Raw genomic sequence first — 23,330 nt, 5'->3', positions numbered from 1 at the left:
CTCCCCCCGACCCCACCTGCAAAAAGGCGCTTCCTTCTTACAGTCGGCTTGAGCTGCAGGTTCGCAAGGTCAGTGAAGGAAGCCCGGCTCATTGTGTTTAGTTCTGTCTTTTTGAGTCTCTACCTGAGACTAGAATACAGCGGGGTGAAGGTGGTAAGAGCTCAAGGGCCAGTGAAGGCCGGGTCAGCTGGAGCCTTAGGGTCCTGGCAGCGGCTAGAACAGGGAGGAGTGACGTAGTGTCTCTCTGTGAAACTTCGGCCATAGAATTTGGAGTGGGGTTTCCAGGGCGAGAGACCCTGTCCAGTGACATCTGAGGTCGTGCGAATATGCGACCTTTGTGTGACCATGGTCGCGTTTTATATTCTTGTGGCTGTTTGATTCTGACCTTGCAGTTTTGTCAGAGACAACGTGCATGTATTTGTTCTTCCTGGACTTCTCGATTGTGAGTGTGACAGTGTTGTCTGGATTTCATGACCCCGGATCGTGAGCGAAAAGTAGTGTGGCCAGACCGCCTGGATTCTAAACAGACTTGGCCTTACTAGCTGTGTCATCTCAGACTAGGTACTTAACTTCTCTATGCCTTTCGTTTTTTTTTTTTTTTTTTTTGAGGCAGAGCCTCACTTTGTTGCCGCTGGAGTGCAGCGGCGCGATGCTGGCTCACTGCAGCCTCGAACTCCCGGGCTCAAGCGATTCTCTGCCTCGGCCTTCCGAGTAACTGGGACTACAATCATGGGACACCCTGCCCGGCTGATTTTTGTTTGTTAGTAGAGGTGAAGTCTCGCTATGTTGCCCAGGCTGGTCTCGAACTCCTGAGCTCAAGCGATCCTCCCGCCTGGGCCTTACAAAGTGCTGGGATTACAGGCATGAGCCGCACGGGGCCGGTCTTAATACCTTTAATAAAGAGATAATAGGCCGGACGCGGTGGCTCATGCCTGTGATCCCAGCACTTTGGGTGGGCAAGGCGGACGGATCATTTGAGGTCACGAGGTTTCTGTTTGTTTTTTAAGACGGAGTCTTGCTCTGTCGCTCAGGCTGAAGTGCAGTGGCGCGATCTGGGCGCACTGCAACCTCCGCCTCCTTTCGCCTCCCAGGTTGAGGCAATTTTCCTGCCTCAGCCTCCTGAGTAGCTGGGACTTAAGGCGCGTGCCACCACGCCCGGCTAATTTTTTTGTATTTTTAGTAGAGACGGGGGTTTCACCATGTTGGTCAGGCTGGTCTCGACCTCCTGACCTCGTGATCTGCCCGCCTCGGCCTTCCAAAGTGCTGGGATTACAGGCATGAGCCACCGCGCCTGGCCGAGGATAGCGGATGGGAAGACTGCCAGGAGTGCGGTGCGCTTGCGCAGTTTACCTCCCTGCACCGCCCCCCGCTCCCCTCCCAACTTTTTTCGGGTATCCAGCACAATTCTAGGAATTCGCCTCCCACCCATTTTGAGTAGACGCGCCACTAGCGCGTTCCCACGCACAAACCTTTTCCCTGCGGCCAACCCGCGGTTCTCAACTCCCCGCCCTGGTTGCTAAGGGAGGCGTGCGGAGCGTTTGTGCTTGCGCACTTCCACACCAGCCCGTGTAGTGTGACGCTGGGCCCCGTCCCTGTGACCGGGCCAGGCTCGGAGCTGCAGGGAATCCGGACTTTCGGGGTCTCCGGAAGGCCAAGGAGAGGCCAGCGTGGGAGGACCTGGTGGGCAGGAGGCAGTGTTACAAACCCTGCGCGGAGCTGCACCGCTGCTGCCAGACACTGCGGCGCCGCGACCTTTTCTATTCCGGACTACGTTTCCCAGAGGACCCCGCGGGAGCTGGGCCGGCGGCCCCTTTGTGTCCTCCGGGGGCGGAGGCAGCTGAGGCGCTTCTTTCCCGGCCCGTAGGGGCTGGATTCCATCCAACTAAGGGTAGGGGTGAGACCCGAGTGCAGATTCCCCGAGCCTTCGGGGCGGGAAGGGGATCTAACACCAGTTCTGTTCTGCAGGTAGGGAGTGGGCTGAGGAGTGGCGTGTGGGTCTCCGGAAGCTCGTCCCAGGCCATCTGTGTGACTCCGGTGCGAGTGGAGGTTGGTACCGTTCAGTGCGAGGCTGTCACCGCGTGTGCCTGTCCACGTCCTGTGTGACTGGGTGCGAGGAAGTCAATGGCACCGTGGAGTGTGAGGCTGTGAGTTGGGACGGGAGCGGGCGAGTGTTCGCTGCACCTTGTTGGGCCGATACCCGCGGCCTGTTTGTGACTGGGTTGTGAGATTGTCGCTTGTGATAGATACCCTGGTGTGTGAGCCTTGCCGGTATGGGAAAGGGTGCCCGTGTGAGACAGTCCATACCCATGGCCTCTGACTGTGGCGTGGGTAAGACGGTGGCTAGCACTTGTAGTTTTTCAGACTCTGATTATGTGGGGGATTGAGTGAGATACTGTGTGCCACTGAGAGGCTTTTAAAGCCAGCCCAAGTCATATCAATGTGCCACCAAGTTTCAGAATCACTGATTTATTGGAGAGGATTGTGAGGTCAGGTCCTCTTTTATTTGATGTTGGTGCTCTTATTTGTTAGTTCTGTGTCTTTATGTGAAAGCTTCCATTCCTCTGAGTCTATTTGTAAAGCCTAGAACATCTGTTGTTAAGCTAAGGAATTGGGAAATGATTTAGGCATCAGTTAAATTGTATGCAAACAAATTCCTAGGTCTCCATTATGCTCTCTCTATTGGAGGGAAGGTTGCAAGAGGAGGAAAGAGAATCCTAAAAAGTCTAGACTGGTGATTCTGGATGCTGCAAGAAAAGTCTAGTTTCTCATGTTCTTTTCCCCATCTCAGTCATCTGAGGCCACTGCTATTTCCCAAGAGAAGAGCCAGGAGGAAGAAAGAATGGCTGTTGGGCTTCTTAAAGCCATGTACCAGGTGTGTTGGTGTTTTCTCTATTTCCTGAATACTTGTCTGCTTTTCAAGACAAGCAGGTACTAATTTTCCTTCTGCTGAAACGTTTCTGGGTAACCAGTCATGTCACTTACCAATACTCTCCACTGGATTCCCATCTTATTCAAGACAAACGTGTAAGTCCTTGTCTTGATCTGCAGGGCCCTGCATAATCTGGTCCTTGACTGTCCCTCTGACTTCATCTAATTTTTCTCACCCTGTCTTTAACTCAGTCACTCAGTTCCAGCAACATTTGTTTCCTTGTAATGTGGTGAGTACATTTTTATTTATTCTTTTTTTTTTTTTGAGACAGTCTCACTCTGTTGCCAGGCTGGAGTGCAGTGGTGCAATATGGCTCACGGCAACATCCACCTTCCGGGTTCAAGCGATTCTCCTGCCTCAGCCTCCCGAGTAGCTGGGACAATAGGTGTGCGCCATCATGCCCAGCTAATTTTTGTATTTTTAGTAGAGACGGGGTTTCACCATGTTGGCCAGGATGGTCTCAAACTCCAGACCTCAGGTGATCCGCCTGCCTCGGCCTCCCAAAGTGCTGGGATTACAGGCGTGAGCTACCATGCCTGGCCAGTGAGTACATTTTTTTTTTTTTTTTTTTTGAGACGGAGTCTTGCTATGTCGCCAGGCTGGAGTACAGTGGCACTATCTAGGCTCACTGCAAGCTCCACCTCCCAGGTTCACACCATTCTCCTGCCTCAGCCTCCCAAGTAGCTGGGACTACAGGCGCCCACCACCATGCCCGGCTAATTTTTTGTATTTTTAGTAGAGACGGGATTTCACCATGTTAGCCAGGATGGTCTCGATCTCCTGACCTCGTGATCCGCCCGCCTCGGCCTCCCAAAGTGCTGGGATTACAGGCGTGAGCCACCGCACCCAGCCGCCAGTGAGTACATTCTTAATGCATGGCCTTGCACTTGGTATTCTCTCTGCCTGAGATACTGTTCCCTCAGATACGGATACAGACCAACTTCGTCACTCTAGTCTCTAACCAAACAACGTTCATTCATTCTAATTTTTAGTAAGCACCCATTACCACTGGGTGTCACAGGTCTTAGTCCCTCATCCTGTTCTCTACACTTACTACCTTGGCGATCTCATCCTGTCTCATAGCCTCAAATACCATGTATATGCCAACAACTACCAAATTGTATACAGCCCAGACCTCTCTCTTGAACTCTAGACTTGTATACCTGACTGCTTACATCTTCATTTGGTTGCATAAGAGATATGACAAATGCAAACATCTTACAAATGGAGTGAAATGAGCTATTGGTGGTTTTGGAACATGAGTGACATGAACTGATTTTCATTTTGGTAGGATCACTCTGGCTGCTACTGAGAGTAAACTGAATGGGACAAGGATAGAATTAGGGAACTCAACTAGGAAACTCTTACGTACTTCCCTGGCTCCATTGCTTAAGCTAAAAATCTTCCATCAGGAAATTAGAGACTTCAAAATACATCCAGAATCAGACTACTATTTTTTTTTTTTTTTTTTTGAGACGGAGTCTTGCTCTGTCACCCGGGCTGGAGTGCAATGGCACAATCTCGACTCACTGCAACCTACGCCTCTCCCTGGTTCAAGCGATTCTCTTGCCTCAGCCTCCTGAGTACAGGCACGCGCGACCACGCCCAGCTAATTTTTGCATTTTTAGTAGTGACAGGGTTTCAGCATGTTAGCCAGGATGGTCTCTATCTCTTGACCTTGTTATCCGCTTGCCTCGGCCTCCCAAAGGCTGGGATTACAGGCGTGAGCCACTGCGCCCGGCCCAGAGTACTTTTTACTATCACCACTGCTTCCATTATGTTTTGACCATCATCTCTCACCTGTGTTACTGTGGTACTCTCCTAACTTCTCTCTCTACCTCCACTCTTCTTCTCTTTTAGTCTGTTCTCAATGGAGCAGCCAAAGTGATCCTGTTAATACATAAGTTGTATGATGTCATTATTTATAGGCAGGGGGTGAGTGGAAATAATAGAAAGCATAGACAACCCTTTCAAAAAGTTTAGCTATAAGCGAAGGAGAGACCCGGGCACAGTGACTCACGCCTGTAATCCCAGCACTTTGGGAGACCAAGGAGGAAGGATCACCTGAGGTCGGGAGTTCGAGACCAGTCAGATCAACATGCAGAAACCCCGTCTCTACTAAAAAACACAAAAAATTAGCCGGGCGTAGTTGCGCATACCTGTAATCCCAGCTACTCAGGAGGCTGAGGCAGAAGAATCGCTTGAACCTGGGAGGTAGAGGTTGCGGTGAGCTGAGATCGTGCCATTGCACTCCAGCCTGGGCAACAAGAGCGAAACTTTGTCTCAAAAAAAAAAAAAAAAAGGAGAGAAATGGGTGGTAACTGAAGGAGAAAGTCATAATTGACAAGATTTCAGAAAGATGGATATATTTTGGCAGGCTGATGTTAACGATTCAGTAGAAAGGGAAATTTGAAGATGAATAGAGAAAAAGTAATTGCTGGAACAATGTGCTTAAGTAGGTGAGAGGAGCTAAGTGTTTGGCCTTTTCTAGGAAAGTGGGTTGTTCAGTTATAGGAATAAGGGCATGTTAGGGTGTACAAGCACAGGTGCGGGTGGATGTGTAGATGTGGTGGGAGTTTGTGGGAATTATCTTTCAATGGGTTTTGTTTTCTCAGAGAAAAAGTAAGATTATCAGCTGAGAGTGAGCATGGGGAAGGAGATCTTGAAGGTGTGAGGAGAGAGGGGACAGTATCAAATGGTCATTTAGCAGAGTGAAGGGATGAATGGACTAGGGAAATGTATCATGCAGCATTTCCGCCCACTTGAGGTTAAGTGATCATGAATTTAAAGTGAGACTACTTAGCATGGTTGGTATGATTTTCTCCACCAGAGTTCAGCTATGCAGGGTACAGGCACAGAGTAAGCAGAAAGATGGCTGTGGTTTAACCAAGTGAGTACAGTTCAGTGAGAGAGGGGCAGAGAAGACAAGGTCATATGCGGGGGGTGATTATAACAGGTGGTTGTGCTGGGAAGTGAGGGTACTCGGGGATGAGGAGCAGTGAAAAAGTGGTAAAAAGTGGTAAGATCAGTGAATTGTACTTCTCCAGAATTTGACTTCTGGTGGAGTCAAATAACTATCCAGTTTGGGGTATCATAGGGCCACAGTTGAGGTATAGGAGGTAGAAGTCAGAGTGGGATAATTGAGGTTATGAAGGGTTTGGTACTGACTGGTACTGACAAGGTCTGGGTTATGACCATGGAAATGAATGACTGTAGAAGCGTAGAGGATAAGACTATCTCAGGAGAGAGGAGTCAGAGAACTAACAGGCCAGGTTGTGGGGAGTATTATTTATGTGGGTATCGAAGTGACCAAAGAATGATAGGAATGGCATTGAAGAGAGTGACAGTGAGTCAGGTGCTGAAGAATTTAAGAAATGACAAAGAACTGGTGTCTATCAGAAATTAGTAGATAACTATCACAAGGAGGGATTGTGATTGACATATTCTAATTTCGTGAGGTTTAAAACTAGATTTCTTTTAGGGAGGAGGAAATGTTTTGGAAACAAGAGCAAAGAGGTGACCTGCCTCACCTTCAGGTGCTGTGGTACAAGGAATGTGGGGAATAAAACATTCATCAGTGACAGGGCATCAGGGGAAGTCGTCCTCTCAGCTGGAAGCCATGTTTCTTTAAGGGTAAAAAGAAAACAGGAAAAAGTGGGAACTGTAGTTTTGCGTCAGACTGGTTTGATGATAACTGTGAATGGATTTTGAAACCAAGTATTTATTAGGGGTGAAATATTTTAAGATCAGAATTTAAGCTCCTATGTTGACATAGAAATTATTTTTGTTGACTATAAAGAATCAGTGGAAAATATGTATGTCATACATAAATATTTATACATTTATAATATATATTTATATAAGCTAAGGAAAACATTTTAGGAAGCATTGTTAGCAGGAGCAGAGAGGGAGAGATTTACCTACTTCCTATAATTAAGTAAGAAAAAAGGTGACTGAGCATTGCACTTGAAGAATTTTGCTTCTGTAGAGATAGTTTGTTTTGTTTTGTTTTGTTTTTGAGACAAAGTCTTGCTGTGTTGCCCAGGCTGGAATGCAGTGGCCCAATCTCAGCTCACCGCAACCTCTGCCTCCCGGATTCAAGCGATTCTCCTGCCTCAGCCTCCCGAGTACTGGGGATTATAGGTGCGCATGACTACACCCAGCTAATTTTTGTATTTTTAGTAGAGACAGCGTTTTACCATGTTGGCCAGGCTGTTCTGGAACTCCTGACCTCAAGTGATCCACCTGCCTCGGCCTCCTAAGTGCTGGGATTACAGGTGTGAGCCATCTCGCCCAGCCTAGAGACAGTTTCTTTAACTGTAACAAAATCGTGTCAAATGCAAAAAGTTGCATTGACAGGTTCACATCTTTTAATTTTGTAAAAAATTAATACATACACATATAATGTATGTTTGTTTCATCAGCAAGTGGTCACATTATAGAAACCTGGAATCCAATGGCATCACAGCAGCATTAAATTTTTTTTGTTTTGTTTTGTTTTTGTTTGTTTTTTTTGAGATGGAGTCTCGCCCTGCTGCCCAGGCTGGAGTGTAGTGGCACAGTCTTGGCTCACTGCAACCTCCGCCTCCTGTGTTCAAGCGATTCTCCTGCCTCAGCCTCTGGAGTAGCTGGGACTACAGGCATGTGCCACCACACCTGGCTAATTTTTGTATTTTTAGTAGAGACAGCGTTTTACCATGTTAGCCAGGGTGTTCTCAAACTCCTGACCTCAGATGATCCACCCACCTCGGCCTCCCAAAGTGTTGGGATTACAGGAGTGAGCCCAGCTCAGCGTCAAGTTTTTAAGAACTTTCTCTAACCCCTGTAGACAGAAGCAATATTATGAGTAGAACACCCATTTCTTTACACAAAATTTTGAGAACTCTGGATTAAATTATTTTAATTTTAATAGAATTGATGCTCTGCTCTGCTTGGTCTAGCACAGTTTTCAGAGAGATAGCGAATACTTTCTGGGATTATTTTTGATCCCTTTTTTGCTTCTTGAAATTTTCTTCAAACCACTCATTGATTAATTCAACTGAGTCAGTATTTGAATACTTCACGTATGCCAGGTTCTATTCTGTACCTGGGGATAAAGCAGTGACCAAAGCCAAAACATACTCTGCCCTCATGGAGCTTAAATTTTAGTTGAGGAGGGTGAAGAACAGGCAATGGATAAAATAATTAAGTGCAGTGGAGAAAAATAAAGGAGGGTTAGGAAATAGGGAATTGGGATGGAAGCATTGCTATTTTATACTGGAATAATCTGAGATATACAAAGGCCCTGAGTACAAATATGATAACATGGTTACATATTTGAGGATGTAATATCAGAGTCCAGTGTGCCTAGGGCAGAGGAAATGAGGTGAATATGGTAAGAGATAAGGTTCTTTCATTTATTTCATTTCAGGAGTTGGTGACCTTCAGAGATGTGGCTGTAGACTTCTCCCAAGAGGAATGGGATTGTCTGGATTCTTCTCAAAGACATCTGTATAGTAATGTGATGCTGGAGAACTACAGGATCTTGGTATCACTGGGTAAGGATATCTTCTTGCAAAATTGAGCTTCTGCTCAAAAGGGGCTATTCACTATTGTGAATTTTTGGATACTATCTGCAAAATTTGGCTGAATGTCTGCTGCCTATGCCAAACAAATGGCTTAGTGTTTGTGGACTTGGCAGTGAACATATACTTGGCCTATGCCTGAAGCTTCATCTTCCTTATCCTTCTAATACATGTCCTTTACACATTTCTCTTTTTGCTTACTGTAAACTCCCTTTTCCCCGATAATCTAAGGATTGAATGTGAGTTCTGGAATATCCACAGCATGACCAAATTCTACTTTTTTTTTCGTATTTGCAGGACTTTGCTTTTCCAAACCAAGTGTGATATTATTGTTGGAACAAGGAAAAGCACCCTGGATGGTGAAGAGAGAGCTGACAAAAGGCTTGTGCTCAGGTTAGTGAAGAGGAAATTGGCAAAAATCTTTGCACGTGACAGCTCAGCTTGACTCAAAGGTATCACCTCTTCACTCTTCAGGCTTCCAAACTCTTCTCAAATGTTCTAGGTCTTCATAAAAATTTGGGGCCATTTAGGATGTTCTCCCACATTTGTTATTTTTAATTATTTCAATTCTCTCACTTTCCTATCTCCTTTGTAATAAGTCCCATCCTCTCTGAGTTTCATAAGCCTCTCAGTCTTTAAAAAATCTTTTAGTAGTCTGATAAACTTTTTTTTTTTTTTTTGAGATAGAGTCTCGCTCTGTCGCCCAGGCTGGAGTGCAGTGGTGCAATCTCAGCTCACTGCAAGCTCCGCCTCCCGGGTTCATGCCATTCTCCTGCCTCAGCCTCCAGAGTAGCTGGGACTACAGGCTCCCACCATGCCCAGCTAGTTTTTTTGTGTGTGTGTATTTTTAGTAGAGACGGGGTTTCACCGTGTTAGCCAGGATGGTCTCGATCTCCTGACCTCATGATATGCCCGCCTCGGCCTCCCAAAGTGCTGGGATTACAGGCGTGAGCCACCGCGCCCGGCCTTTTTTTCTTTTTTTTTTTTTGAGACCCGAGTCTCGCTCTGTCACCCAAGCTGGAGTGCATGGTGCGATCTCGGCTCACCGCAACCTCCGCCTCCCAGGTTCAAGCAATTCTCCTGCTTCAGCCTCCCGAGGAGCTGGAATTACAGGCACACGCCATCATGCCCAGCTAATTTTTGTATTTTTAATAGAGACAGGGTTTTTCCATGTTAGTCAGGCTGGTCTCAAATTCCTGACCTCACGTGATCTGCCTGCCTCAGCCTTCCAAAGTGCTAGGATTATAGGCATGAACCACTGCACCTGGCCTCTTATAAATTTTTGAGCTCTACAGAGCATCAGAAGTGTAGGCAGTCTTGGGGACTGAGTCCTCAACCTGAGGGATCTGATGCTATCTCCAGGTAGATAGTATCAGAATAGAGCTGAGGTAGAGGACACCCACTGCAGAATTCATTGCTTGCTTGTTGGTGGAGAGAAATCGTCACATTCAGTCACAGAAGCCTTCTGTGTTTATTGTTGTGGTGCGAGAGAAGAGGAAAAACAGTTTGCATGTGTGATTTTTCCTAAGGTGCTCATTGTGAGGGAGGTTGTGTGTGTTTGTGTGTGTGTGTGTGTGTGTGTGTGTGTGTGTGTGTATTTGTAGCTTTTTTTTTTTTTTTTGAGACAGAGTCTCGCTCTGTCGCCCAGGCCAGAGTACAGTGGCGTGATCTCAGCTCACTGCAACCTCTGCCTCCTGGGTTCAAGTGATTCTCCTGCCTCAGCCTCCCCAATAACTGGAACTACAGGCACCTACCACCACGCCTGGCTAATTTTTGTATTTTTAGTAGAGACGAGGTTTCACCATGTTGGCCAGGCTGGTCTCCAACTCCTGATCTCAGGTGATCCGCCTGCCTCGGCCTTCCAAAGTGCTGGGATTACAGACGTGAGCCACTGCACCCAGCCTGTAGCTTATGTTTTTGATACTTTAAGAAACCTTTCTATGTTCTGTGTTCATATAGATATCTGAAAATAGTCTTTTAAAGATTGTCCTTTTATATGTAGGTCCATAATCCAATTGGAACTTATTTTTGAGGATTATTTTAAATAAGAATTTAATTTCTGTATCTTACAGAAAACAAAATGTCCCAGATATTTTTTGAATAAATGCTCCCTCTGCCTGTTTTTCTGAATGTTACCTCTTAATATATCAAGTTTTAGTCTATATATGGGTTTGACTTTAAGCTTTATTCAATTTCATTGATCTCTGTTTCCTTATACCAGTACCACACTATCTTAATAAAAATAGTTTATTAGAAGGATAATTATCTGCTAGGGAAAATCTCTACAGCTTGTTTAAATTCTTTAGAATTTCTTATTTGCCCTTTGGACATCAATACAAGTTTAGGGTCAACTTGTAAATTTCTATCAGAAAACAACAAAATGCTGTTAACTTTTGATTCAAATTTTAACTTTTGATTCAAATTTTATTTATTCTGTAATCAATTCTGAAAATTTTAAAAATTCATTAACATGGTATAGCTCTCCATTTATTTAGGTTTTTTCACTTTTTTCAGTGTTTTATAATTTTCTCAAAAAGGCTTGCACATCTTCTGTTAGATTAATTGTAAACATTAAACATATTAGTTTTGTTGCTGTGTTAAATGTTTTTTATATTTCCTGTTTGTTGCTCATATATAGAAATGAAATTAACTTTGTATACATTGGCCTTATATCCAGCAACCTTGCCAATCTCTCCTGTCAATAATATTTTTAGATATGTTTGGATTTTATGTATGAGTAGACATATTTGTGAATAATGGCAGTTTCTTCATTTTCAATTCTTGTACCTTAATTTCTTTATCTGTTGCCTTTGTTGTATCTCCAGTATCATATGAATCGAAGTAGTGATAACAGGCATTCTTGTCCACTTCTGGCTTAATAAGAATACTTTAGCATTTTGTTTTTTAATAATTTTGATGTTTAAAAGTTTTTGGTACATACCCTTTCATTCCTGTTTGCTAGAGTTTCATTGTGGAAAGCTTTTGAGTTTTAACAAATGTTTTTCTCCATCTGTGGGTGATTTTACCTCTTAATAGGTTTTAGTTTTTAACCTCTTAATGTGGTAAATTACATACATTTTCAAATGTTGAACCAACATTGCATTCCCAAGTTAAACCCATCTTTATATCTTTTCCACTTTTTGCTAGTTGCTATTTGCCAATATTTTGTTTGGGTGTTTTGCGTCTGTATTTATTAGTGAATTTGATCTTCAGTTTTCCTTTCTTGTCAGATTTCGGAATCAAGGTTGATTAGTCTCATAAATTCTCTTTTTCTTCTTTAGAAACATTTGTGTAAAATAAAAATTATTTGTTTTTTGAATGTTTGGTAGAACTTTGTTCATCTTGGCTTGGAATTTTTATTGTTGAAAGAATTTAAACTAATCATTCAATTTGATATGTTCTAAAATTCTAGGTTTTCTATTTCTCCTAGAGTCAATTAGGGTATTTTTTTCTAAATATTTTTAGTTTTGATGTAAGTTTTCAAACTTATTAGATGAAGTTGTCCATTATTTTTCTGGTTCTCAATGATTTCTTGATCCGTGAATTATTTAGAAGTTTGAAATTGAAGGCTTTTGTTTGGTACTTGTTTAATTGTATGATGGTTAGAGAATGGGATCTCTTTAATATACATTTTTTGAAAGTATTTTGAGACTTGCCTTATTTCTTAGGGCTAGTTTTGGTAAATATTCTATGTGTCCTTGAAAATAGTATGTGTTTTCTGGTTGTTGAATACAGTGTTTGATATTTGCTCATTAGATTAAGCTCATTAACTGTGCTGGTCAAATCTTCTATGTCCTTATGGATTTAAAAAAAATGTCTGAGCCATCAGTTACTGGGCGACATGTAAAAGAAACTTCTACTCTGGTGGTAAATACATAAGTTTTTTTCTTGTAATTGTAACAGCATTTTTTTATATTTTGAAGGTATTTTATTTAGTCATATGTTTTTAGAATATTTTATTTTTCTAGTGAATTCTTATTGTTACTCTCTTTAAATCCAATGATTATCTGATTAAGCAAAAAGAGTTCGCTTAATATTGTTATAGCTGTATTTGTCTTTTGTTAATATTTACTTGATGCAGTTTTTTTCTACTCCTTTATTCTCTGACTTGCTATGTGTTTCTTTTATAAGCAGTATTTGGATAAACATTTTTTAAAATCCAGTCTGATAACCTTTATCTTTTAACCAAATGATGGTGGTCAGTTAAATTTTTTGGTACTATTAATAGACTTGGATTTATTTTCCACTATCTCACTTTCTTTTATAAATTGTGCCTTTTTGAATTTTTCTTCTTTCTTGGTTTTTCTCTGTCTCCTAATTTGAATGTTATACAATCTATTTCTATTCTGTACTGGTTACCTTAGAAAATCTAACATTTATAATCACCTTAACAAAACCTAAAGTTAATTCTTTTTTTTTTTTTTTGAGATGGAGTCTCGCTCTGTCGCCCAGGCTGGAGTGCAGTGGCGCAATCTGGGCTCACTGCAAGCTCCGCCTCCCGGGTTCACACCATTCTCCTGCCTCAGCCTCTCCAAGTAGCTGGGACTACAGGCACCCGCCACCACGCCCGGCTAATTTTTTGTATTTTTAGTAGAGACGGGGTTTCACCGTGGTCTCGATCTCCTGACCTCAGGATCCGCCTGCCTCGGCCTCCCAAAGTGCTGGGATTACAAGCATAAGTGCTGGGATTACCGCGCCCGGCACCTAAAGTTAATTCTAATCTTTATATTTGACCACTAAAAATACAAGAACCTGGCCAGGCACAGTGGCTCACGCCTGTAATCCCAGCAGTTTGGGAGGCCAAGGTGGGTGGATCACGAGGTCAAGAAATGGAGACCAGCCTGGCTAACATGGTGAAACCCCGTCTCTACTAAAAATACAAAAATTAGCTGGGTGTGGTGGCGTGTGCCTGCAGTCCCAGCTACTCGGGAGGCTGAGCCAGGAGAATCACTTGAACCCAGGAGGTGGAGGTTGCAGTGAGCCAAGATTGAGCCACTGCACTCCAGCCTGGGCAACAAGAGCAAAACTCCATCTCAAAAAAAACAAAAACAAAAACCACCAAGAACCTTAGACTGTCTTAACTTCACTTACCCTCATTTCAGTTATTCCTTGTTTTTCTTAAATCCCATAAACAATTATTTTGCTTTATGAAGTTGTATAATAAACCATTATTACATTTAGTGTTGTTTAGATTTATCCACTTTTGGCTAGGTGTGGTGGCTTATGGCTGTAATCCCAGCACTTTGGGAGGCCAAGGTAGGCTGATCACTTGAGTCCAGGAGTTTGAGACCAGCCTGGGCAATATGGTGAAACCCCGTCTCTACAAAATGCAAAAATTAGCTGGGTATGGGGTGTGTGCCTGTAGTTCCAGTTACTTGGGAGGCTGAGGTGGGAGGATCGCTTGAGCCCAGGAGTTCAAGGCTGCAGTGAGCTGAGAACATGCCACTGCACTACAGCCTGGGTGACAGAGCAAGGCTCTGTCTCAAAAAAAAAAAAAAAAAATTATCCGTGTTTGTCATTTTCCTTGTTCACCATTCTATCCCAGAACTTTTTCTTGAAGTAACTTCTTTATAAATATTTTAGAGGTATAGTATTCATATCAACTTCTATTGTTGTTATTGTTTTGTTCATTTGTATGTTAGTTTTGCTGTCATGCACACAAGAAGCTTTCTCTGTCAGTCGTAGATTGACAGATTTTTTTTTTTTTTTTGAGATGGAGTCTTGCACTGTCGCCCAGGCCAGAGTGCAGTGGTGCAATCTTGGCTCACTGCAACCTCCCCATCCTGGGTTCAAGCGATTCTCCTGCCTCAGCCTCCCAAGTAGCTGGGATTACAGGGCGCACCACCATGCCCGTCTAATTTTTTGTATTTTTAGTAGAGATGGGGGTTTCACTATGTTGGCCAGGCTGGTCTCAAACTCCTGACCTCTTGATCCGCCCTCCTCAGCCTCCCAAAGTGCTGGGATTACAGGCGTGAGCCATCGTGCCCAGTGACAGATTATTTTTATGAGTACTTTAAAAATACCATTCCATGTTTTTCTGGCTTCTGTTCTTGCTTTTGAGAAGTCAGTTTTCATTAATATATTCTTCCTTGCAACTTTTAAGAACTTTCTTCTTCTTGCCCTGGTTATTCTGTATTTTCAGTGTGGTGTATCTAGATGTAAATTTCAGCTGCTATAGTTGGGATTTATTGTGATTTTTTTATCTGACCATTAATGGACTCTGGGTAATTATCAGCTATTATCTCTTCACATATTGTTACTCTCCCATTCTCTGTGTTTATTTTTCCTAAATCTCCAGTTAGATGTGCCTAAGACCAAACTCACCAGAGATAAATTGATGCTCCCAGCTTCGGTTCCACCTTACTTACTTGAAAGTGCCTTCTACAATCTGTTTGACCTCTGAGAGTTTACCTTAATTTCTTGCCAGCTTGGTAATGCAGCTAAAAGAAAGTTTTTCTATTTCTACAAAGTTGTAAGCTTTTTTGTACCAGGAAGATTTGTCATTATAACTAGTCTGCTATATTGCTGGACTACTTTAGGTACCTCATATAAGTGGAATCATACAGTATTTGTCCTTTTGTGACTGGCTTATTTCACTTACTGTAATGTCCTCAAGTTATATCTGTATTATAGCATATGTCAGAATTTCCTCCTCGTTTAAGGCTGAATAATCTATTGTACATATATACCACATTCTGTGGTGATTTCATGGAATAGCAACCAGCTATTACTCCTCTACTCAAACTACTTCAATGGCTCTCCATCTGTTAGGCCATTCTTGCACTGCTATAAAGAAATATAATACCTGAGACTGGGTAATTTCTACGAAAAGAGGTTTAATTGGCTGTCATTTCTACAGGCTGTACAGAAAGCATAGCGGCATCTTCCTCCGAGGAGGTCTCAGGAAGCTTCCAATTGTGGCAGAAGGTGAACAGAGAGCAGGCACATCACTTGGCAAAAGCCAGGAGCGCATGAGAGAAGGGGAAGGTGTCATACGCTTTTAGAGGACCAGATCTCATGAGAATTCACTCACTATCATAACAGTACCAACAGGATGGTACTAAACCATTCATGAGGACTCCACCCCCATGATCCAGTCACCTTCCACCAGGCCCCACCTCCAACATTGGGGATTACATTTCAACATGAGATTTGGATGGAACTGTATTACCATCTGTTAGGTTTGGCTGTGTCCCCATCCAAATCTCATCTTGAATTGTAATCCCCATGTGTTAAGGGAGGGACCTGGTGGGAAGTGATTGGATTATGGGGGCAGTTTACCCCATGCTGTTCTCATGATAGTGAGGAAGTTCTCATGAGACCTGATGGTTTAAAAGTGGCAGTTTCCCCTGCTTTCTCTATCGCCCCCAATTTCTACCTCTCTCTCTCTCTCCTTCTCTCCTGCCACCTTGTAAAGAAGGTGCCTGCTTCCCCTTCACCTTCTGCCAAGATTGTAAGTTTCCCAAGGCCTTCTCAGCCATGCAGAACTGTGAGTCAATTAACCCTATTTTGTTTATAAATTACCCAGTCTCAGGTAGTGTCTTTATAGCAATGTGAAAACGGACTAATATGCTATCCCTCTCAGAGTAAAAGCCAAATTCCTTAGAAGGCCTGTGAAGCTTAAGTAATCTCATTACCTTTTACCTCCTGACTTTATATCCTACTACTCACTCTATAGCCACACTGGCCTTCTTAATATTCCCCAGACATAGTAGACATGTTTCTACTTTTGGGCCTTTGAACCGGTTGCTGCCTCTTCCCTGAATGCTTTTTCCCCAGAGACTTGAATGACTGACTGACTTCTTCACTTTCTTCAAATCTTTGCTTAAATGTTAACTTATTAATGATTCCTAGCTCTAATTTCATCAGTACCCATGACATCCCCTACCCTGATTTTCTTTCTCTGAAGCATTCAGTATCTTCTAACATAAAATGAAATTTACTTATTTATCACTTATTTTCTGTCTTGTCTAAGAAAATAACATCCCTGAAGATAAAGATTTTTGCTTTGTGATATTAAAAGCATCAGAACAGTATCTGGCAAAAGGTAAATATTTGTTCAGTGAATGCTCTTGAATGAAGCAGCTAAAAGAATGGAGACGATTTCAGTGTCTATTTTATTAATACAGGCATAAAATTGTAACCAACTCTGACCACATCTCTAATTTCTTCCTGCTCTGAGATTTACTGATTTTTCTTTTATAATTCTAATCATTCCTTCTTAGGTTTCTGTATGACCTATTTTCAGTTTCTCTTCTTGTACACTTCAGAACTGCAAAAGCCAGTGTTCCTGTGGGTTTTGCTATTTAATTCACATATTTTACTTTACAGATGTACTTTCTTAAATGTACTTTCTGATACTCAATAGAGGAGACATTTTTTCTTATTATTACTTTTCAGGCTGGGAGCCTATATGTGAGACGGAAGAATTAACCCCAAAGCAGGACTTTTATGAAGAACATCAATCCCAGAAGATAATAGAAACACTTACAAGCTATAACCTTGAATACTCCAGTTTGAGAGAAGAGTGGAAATGTGAGGGCTATTTTGAAAGGCAACCAGGGAATCAGAAGGCGTGTTTCAAGGAAGAGATAATCACTCATGAAGAACCCCTTGTTGATGAAAGAGAACAAGAATATAAATCTTGGGGAAGTTTTCATCAGAACCCACTGCTTTGTACACAAAAGATAATCCCCAAAGAGGAGAAAGTATATAAACATGACACACAAAAGAGAAGCTTTAAAAAAAATTTAATGGCTGTTAAGCCCAAGAGTGTCTGTGCAGAGAAGAAACTTTTGAAATGTAATGATTGTGAAAAAGTCTTCAGCCAGAGTTCATCCCTTACTCTTCATCAAAGGATTCATACTGGAGAGAAACCCTATAAATGTATAGAGTGTGGAAAAGCCTTCAGCCAGAGATCAAATCTTGTTCAACATCAGAGGATTCATACTGGAGAAAAACCCTATGAATGTAAAGAATGTAGGAAAGCCTTCAGTCAGAATGCACACCTAGTTCAACATCTGCGAGTTCATACTGGAGAAAAACCCTACGAATGTAAGGTATGTCGAAAAGCCTTCAGCCAGTTTGCCTACCTTGCTCAACATCAGAGAGTTCATACAGGAGAGAAACCCTATGAATGTATCGAATGTGGGAAAGCATTTAGCAACAGATCATCCATTGCTCAACACCAGAGAGTTCATACGGGAGAGAAACCCTATGAATGTAATGTCTGTGGGAAAGCATTTAGTCTCCGTGCATACCTTACTGTACATCAGAGAATACATACTGGAGAGAGACCCTATGAATGTAAGGAATGTGGGAAGGCCTTTAGCCAGAATTCACACCTTGCTCAACATCAGAGAATTCATACTGGAGAAAAACCTTATAAGTGTCAGGAATGTAGGAAAGCATTCAGCCAGATTGCCTACCTTGCTCAGCATCAACGAGTTCATACTGGAGAGAAACCCTATGAATGTATCGAATGTGGGAAGGCTTTTAGCAATGACTCGTCCCTTACTCAACATCAGCGAGTTCATACTGGAGAGAAACCTTATGAATGTACTGTTTGTGGAAAGGCTTTTAGTTACTGTGGATCCCTTGCCCAACATCAGAGAATTCATACTGGAGAGAGACCCTATGAATGTAAGGAATGCAAAAAAACCTTCAGGCAGCATGCACACCTTGCTCATCACCAGAGAATTCACATTGGGGAGTCACTGTCACCACCCAACCCAGTCAATCACCAGGTCCTATAGATCCTGAGTCCTAAATGTTTCTAGAATTTATACTGTTTTTTATCTTTAATGTTGTCACCTTGGTCTGATTCATCTTACTCTGATTATAATATAGCTTTCAGACAGGTCTTCCTGTATTTATTTTTGCTACCTTTAAATCCATTTCCCACAATGCACTCAAACTGATCTTTTTTTTCTTTTTTTTTTTTCTTTTTGAGACAATGTCTTGCTCTGTTGCCCAGGCTGGAGTGCAGTGGGACGATCTCAGCTCACTGCAACCTCTGCCTCCAGGGTTCAAGCAATTCTCATGCTTCAGCCTCCCGAGTAGCTAGGACTACAGACATGCACCACTATGCCTGGCTAATTTTTATATTTTTTAGTAGAGTTGGTGTTTTGCCATGTTGGCCAGGCTGGTCTTGAACTCTGACCTCAAGCGATCTGTCTGTCTCAGCCTCCCAAAGTGCTGGGATTACAGGCATGAGCCACCACGCCCAGCCTCAAACAGTTCTTTTTAAAGTATAAGAAAACACATATGGGCCGGGCGTGGTGGCTCATGCCTGTAATCTCAGCACTTTGCGAGGCCGAGGCAGGTGGATCACCCGAGGTCAGGAGTTTGAGACCAGCCAGACTAATATGGCGAAACCTTGTCTCTACTAAAAATACAAAATAGCCGGGCGTGATGGTGCACACTTGTAATCCCAGCTACTCTGGAGGCTGAGGCAGGATCATCACTTGAACCCGGGAGGCAGAGGTTGCAGTGAGCCAAGATGGCGCCATTGCACTCTAACCTGGGCGACGAGAGCGAAACTCCCTCTCAAAAAAAAAAAAAAGGAAAAAGAAAAGAAAACACATATTACTATCTCCAGTTAAAACTTTTTTTTTTTTTTTTGCTTGTTATTGTTCTTAGACTAATATTCACAGCCTTTAAAATTGTCTGTGGGGCTTTTTGTTATTTGGTTGTTACACACCTTATTTTATTCCAGTCTTCTTTGGGCACTAGGCACTTCCCGCGACTAAGAGCTTAGATTCTGGAAAATCATAGCTCCAACACTACTATGGCATTGTGTGACTTTGAGCAATTTGCTTATCTAAACCTCAGGGTTTTCTTTAAATCTTAAAATAGGAATAATACAGGATACTGTACTTTAGAAATGTAAGTATTAAGTGAAATAGTGTCTGTTGTAGATTGATGCATATTAAATGAGAAATTTGCATGTAAAGTACTTCATGTAGTCTGTCAAATATAGCAGATATTCAATAAATGATAATAGCTAACATGTATTGAGTGCCCACTGCACATCAGGCGCTGTCTTACATACTCTACATATATTAATTCATCTACTCCTCACAAAACAAGATTCCTTATTGGACAAAGGGGAGCATTCCTGCAAAACACCAGTTCAGAATTTGGAAAATCTAAAAATTTTAGAACATAAATGGCAGTCTTTGTACTGTAGCTTAGTAGTTGTTATAAACTCAGGTAGTGGAGCTATATCACTGACAGCCAGTTTTAGGAAGTTTCTAAAGATAATGAATTGGATAAGCCAATTAAGAAAAATGGAATTCACTGGGAAGAATGCAGAACTTATATTTAGATCAAGGAAGGAATAGAAATGGTCACAATTAACCAAAAAAATCAATAAACATAGAAATTCATGTTTTCCCCTTAAATAGGCACCACACCCTGGCCGGGTGCAGTGGCTCATTCCTGTAATCCCAGCACTTTGGGAGGCCAAGGTGGGGAATTATGAAGTCAGGAGTTCAAGACCAGCTTGCCTAACATGAAACCCCATCTCTACTAAAAATACAACAATTAGCCAGGTGTGGTGGTGCACGCCTGTAATCCCACCTACTCAGGAGGCTGAGGCAAGAGAATTGCTTGAACCCAGGAAACAGAGGTTGCAGTGAGCTGAAATCATGCTACTGCACCCCAGCCTGGGCAATACAGCGAGACTCCATCTCAAAAAAAAAAAAAGCACTACACCCAGGTAATTGTATGGTTACATTCAGGTAATTTAGAAGGCATGTAAACTGTTCCATACTATAGAAAAATGTAAAGTTTTAAAATTTTTTATCCAGTGGTTGCAAAATTGAAATCAAAAGGGGATTAAGGGAAGAAAACAACAGATAGATACACAAATATTAATATAGGCATTCATTCTGTTAATACTGAGTAATTACTATTTGTCAGACACTGTTTTAGGTATAAGGAAATGACAGTGAGCAATACAAAGGCCACATTCTCACGGAGTAAAATTCCAGAGGTGGAGACATATAATTAATACTTAAATATAAAACAGTAGATTTTCTAAACCCAGAAAACAGAAGAGTAATAAGAAAATAAATCAAGGAGCATTATATAGCCTAGACTGCAGAGACTCAATATAATAAAGTTGGCGATTCTTCCTAATTAACAAATTTACTGCAATTCCAGCCAAAATGTTTGTGTTTTTTGTTTGTGTTTGTTTTTGTTTTTGTTTTGCCTTTTAGCTTGACAGGTTTGTTCTGAAATTATCTGTGAGGTATAAATTCTTAAGAGCAGCAAGAAAATTATCGAATCTATTTGTAGAAACTGCATATGATGATGGTTCATACCAGTAGAGAAAGATTGGATTTGGAGGTATTACTAGTAGTAAGAGGATTCACTAGTAGTAAGGGAAATGCAAAATAAAATCACAATGAACTATTTCAAAATCATCACATTGGCAAAAGCATTAGAGTGCCAATTACTGGAAAGATGTGGAGCAATAGGAACACTCATACGGTGCTATTGGAAGTAGTTGTGTTTAGCATAATTTGGCAATGTCTAGTAAAGTTGAAGATGTGAATAAACTTTGACCCAGCAATTCCACGTTTAAACCTCTACATAGTCTCTCCTTGTGTTTCAAGGAGATATATATGATGGTCCATTGCAGCACTGTTTGTGAGAATGAGAAGGTGAAAGTAATCTAACCATTAGGTTAAATACAAGATAGAATGCAAACTAAAATGAATAACGAGATATTTCTGTCAACATGGGTAAACCTCAAAAATAGTATTAATGAAATTGAACTACAGAGTATTTTGTATAATACAGTATAACATGTACAATTTCAAAACATGCAAATTAGTGTTATGTATATTTTTCATGGCTAAATACTATATAAAACGAATCTAAAAGAATTCATAAAATAATCATCAGATTCAGAACAGTGGTGACCTGCAGGGAGAAAGACAAATGAGATTGGGGAAAGGATGCAAATGAAAATACCTTTAATTATTTATTTATTTTAAAAATAAGCAAATACTGTATAGCCAATTCTTAAAATTTGATAAAGCTGGCTGTGAGTATATGAGTCAGTTCTTACTCTCTGTATCTTTCTGTATATTTAAACTATTTCATGATGCAAAAATAAAGAATATTTAAATGATGTTTGCTTCTATCCGTTCTTTTTTTTTTTTTTCTTTTTTCTTTTTTTTTTTTTTTGAGATGGAGGCTCACTCTGTCACCCAGGCTGTAGTGCAGTGGCATGATCTCGGCTCACTGCAACCTCCATCTCCCAGGTTCAAGCGATTCTCCTGCCTCAGCCTCCCAAATAGCTGGGATTACAGGCACACACCACCACGCCCAGCTAATTTTTGTATATTTAGTAGAGATGGGGTTTCGCCGTGTTGGCCAGGCTGGTCTTGAACTCCTGACCTCAGGTGATCTGCCTGCCTCGACCTCCCAAAGTGCTGGGATTACAGGTGTGAGCCACTGTGCTCTGTCAGTTACTTTCTTACCATTCCCAAGGTGTGCCACTGGTATTCCTGTATTCACCGTTTTCTTCAGAAAGAAGCTTATATATGGTCTATTTGCAGAGGCAACCATTGTTAACAATTTTAAGACTATCCTTCCATGTTTGACTGGTTTGAAAATGACGTTTTATGCTAAGGGTTTTATAAGCCTAATTTTCCCATTATCATTCTTATTGTTTTCAGGACCCCATTGTATATGCACCATGATTTGTTAATTTCCCTTTGTGTACTAAGTGTCCAGAATTTTTGTGGGCCAATTACTATCCTTTCTGAACTCAATTTTCTCAGATGTTGAAGGAAGGAAATTCTTTGTTTTAGAACTGTTACGTGCATTTGTCATAATACATGTTAAATTTGCAGCAGTATTTAGTAAAAATTATTTTATAGAATATACTGGGGGTGTGAAAGGAAACAGGAAGGAAAATGGCATGAGGCTGTTACAGTAGAAGCAGGCGGTAGAGACAGAAATTTACTTCAGATAGGTAGGCAGCATACAGAAACAAATACATAGTAACTCTGGATTTTAAAATGGATGCCTATCTTAGTCACTGTGATTATAATCAATATCCAGCAGAATTTGTTGATAGCTTCCCATTTTTATTATATTTTTCTCATTTATAAGTCAATGGAAAAATAAGCAATTAAGAATATCAAGGAGCCGGGCGCGGTGGCTCACGCCTGTAATCCCAGCACTTTGGGAGGCCGAGGCGGGCGGATCACAAGGTCAAGAGATCGAGACCATCCTGGCTAACACAGTGAAACCCCGTCTCTACTAAAAATACAAAAAATTAGCCGGGCGAGATGGCGGGCGCCTGTAGTCCCAGCTACTCGGGAGGCTGAGGCAGGAGAATGGCGTGAACCCCGGGGGGCGGAGACTGCAGTGAGCCGAGATCGCGCCACTGCACTCCAGCCGGGGCGACAGCGAGACTCTGTCTCAAAAAAAAGAAAAAAAAAAAAAAAAAAAAAGAATATCAAGGAAATTGTCTATCACTGTCAAAGAGAGGCTTCAGATATCCATACTTGAATGGTTGAAAATATCAACAAGAAACAGGATGGCAGAGTGAGGGAGAGTGCTTGTCCACCACACTCCAACACACTGAAGTGAAAGTTAAAGCAGTAGATAAAAATTAAAACCCGGCTGGGCGCGGTGGCTCATGCCTGTAATTCCAGCACTTTGGGAGGCCAAGGTGGGTGGATCACGAGGTCAGGAGTTCAAGACCAGCCTGGCCAACATGGTGAAACCCCATCTCTACTAAAAATACAAAAATTAGCTGGGCATGGTGGCGTGTGCCTGTAATCCCAGCTACTCGGGAGGCTGAGGCAGGA

At 42.0% G+C, this 23,330-nt stretch overlaps 2 protein-coding genes across 10 annotated transcripts in view; one reads left to right on the top strand and one right to left on the bottom strand.

Annotated features, from left to right (window-relative positions):
* ZNF569 (zinc finger protein 569) overlaps nucleotides 1-1,714 on the bottom strand; it is a 57,977-nt gene extending 56,263 nt beyond the window's left edge. The window contains exon 1 of one of the 2 annotated variants that reach the window (XM_058426679.1): nucleotides 1,470-1,714. The gene's annotated coding sequence lies outside the window, so the exon portion shown is untranslated. Of the gene's footprint in view, nucleotides 1-41; nucleotides 234-1,469 lie in introns of those variants that run through there. The other variant, XM_058426678.1, reaches the window with a different exon arrangement.
* On the top strand, nucleotides 26-21,637 carry LOC116480772 (zinc finger protein 570). 8 transcript variants are annotated; one of them, XM_058426682.1, is made up of 7 exons: nucleotides 1,600-1,888; nucleotides 1,966-2,046; nucleotides 2,789-2,872; nucleotides 6,975-7,072; nucleotides 8,340-8,466; nucleotides 8,791-8,886; nucleotides 16,894-21,637. In XM_058426682.1, exons 5-7 carry the CDS (start codon nucleotides 8,433-8,435, stop codon nucleotides 18,246-18,248), a joined length of 1,485 nt encoding a protein of 494 aa, XP_058282665.1. In that variant the 5' UTR covers nucleotides 1,600-1,888; nucleotides 1,966-2,046; nucleotides 2,789-2,872; nucleotides 6,975-7,072; nucleotides 8,340-8,432; the 3' UTR covers nucleotides 18,249-21,637. The 8 variants fall into 8 exon arrangements, with proteins under 8 accessions (XP_032028994.1, XP_032028996.1, XP_032028990.1 ...); XM_032173099.2 differs by lacking the exons at nucleotides 1,600-1,888; nucleotides 6,975-7,072 and adding an exon at nucleotides 282-442; XM_032173101.2 differs by lacking the exon at nucleotides 6,975-7,072.
* Nucleotides 21,638-23,330: the final 1,693 nt, after the last annotated feature.

This window comes from Hylobates moloch, unplaced genomic scaffold (assembly GCF_009828535.3).
Source record: "Hylobates moloch isolate HMO894 unplaced genomic scaffold, HMol_V3 SCAFFOLD_13, whole genome shotgun sequence".
NCBI classification, from domain to species: Eukaryota; Metazoa; Chordata; class Mammalia; order Primates; family Hylobatidae; genus Hylobates; species Hylobates moloch.
The sequence above is the reverse complement of the archived record's forward strand: the minus strand, read 5'-3'. Positions and strand labels throughout refer to the sequence as shown.

Bases quoted from the DNA above. Each gene is read 5' to 3' on its own strand.
- LOC116480772 (XM_032173099.2), top strand. From the start codon at position 413: ATGTATTTGTTCTTCCTGGACTTCTCGATT. The intron at 443-1,965 runs GTGAGTGTGACA...TCTGTTCTGCAG, and splicing joins TCTTCCTGGACTTCTCGATT to GTAGGGAGTGGGCTGAGGAG. The intron at 8,887-16,893 runs GTTAGTGAAGAG...ATTACTTTTCAG, and splicing joins GACAAAAGGCTTGTGCTCAG to GCTGGGAGCCTATATGTGAG.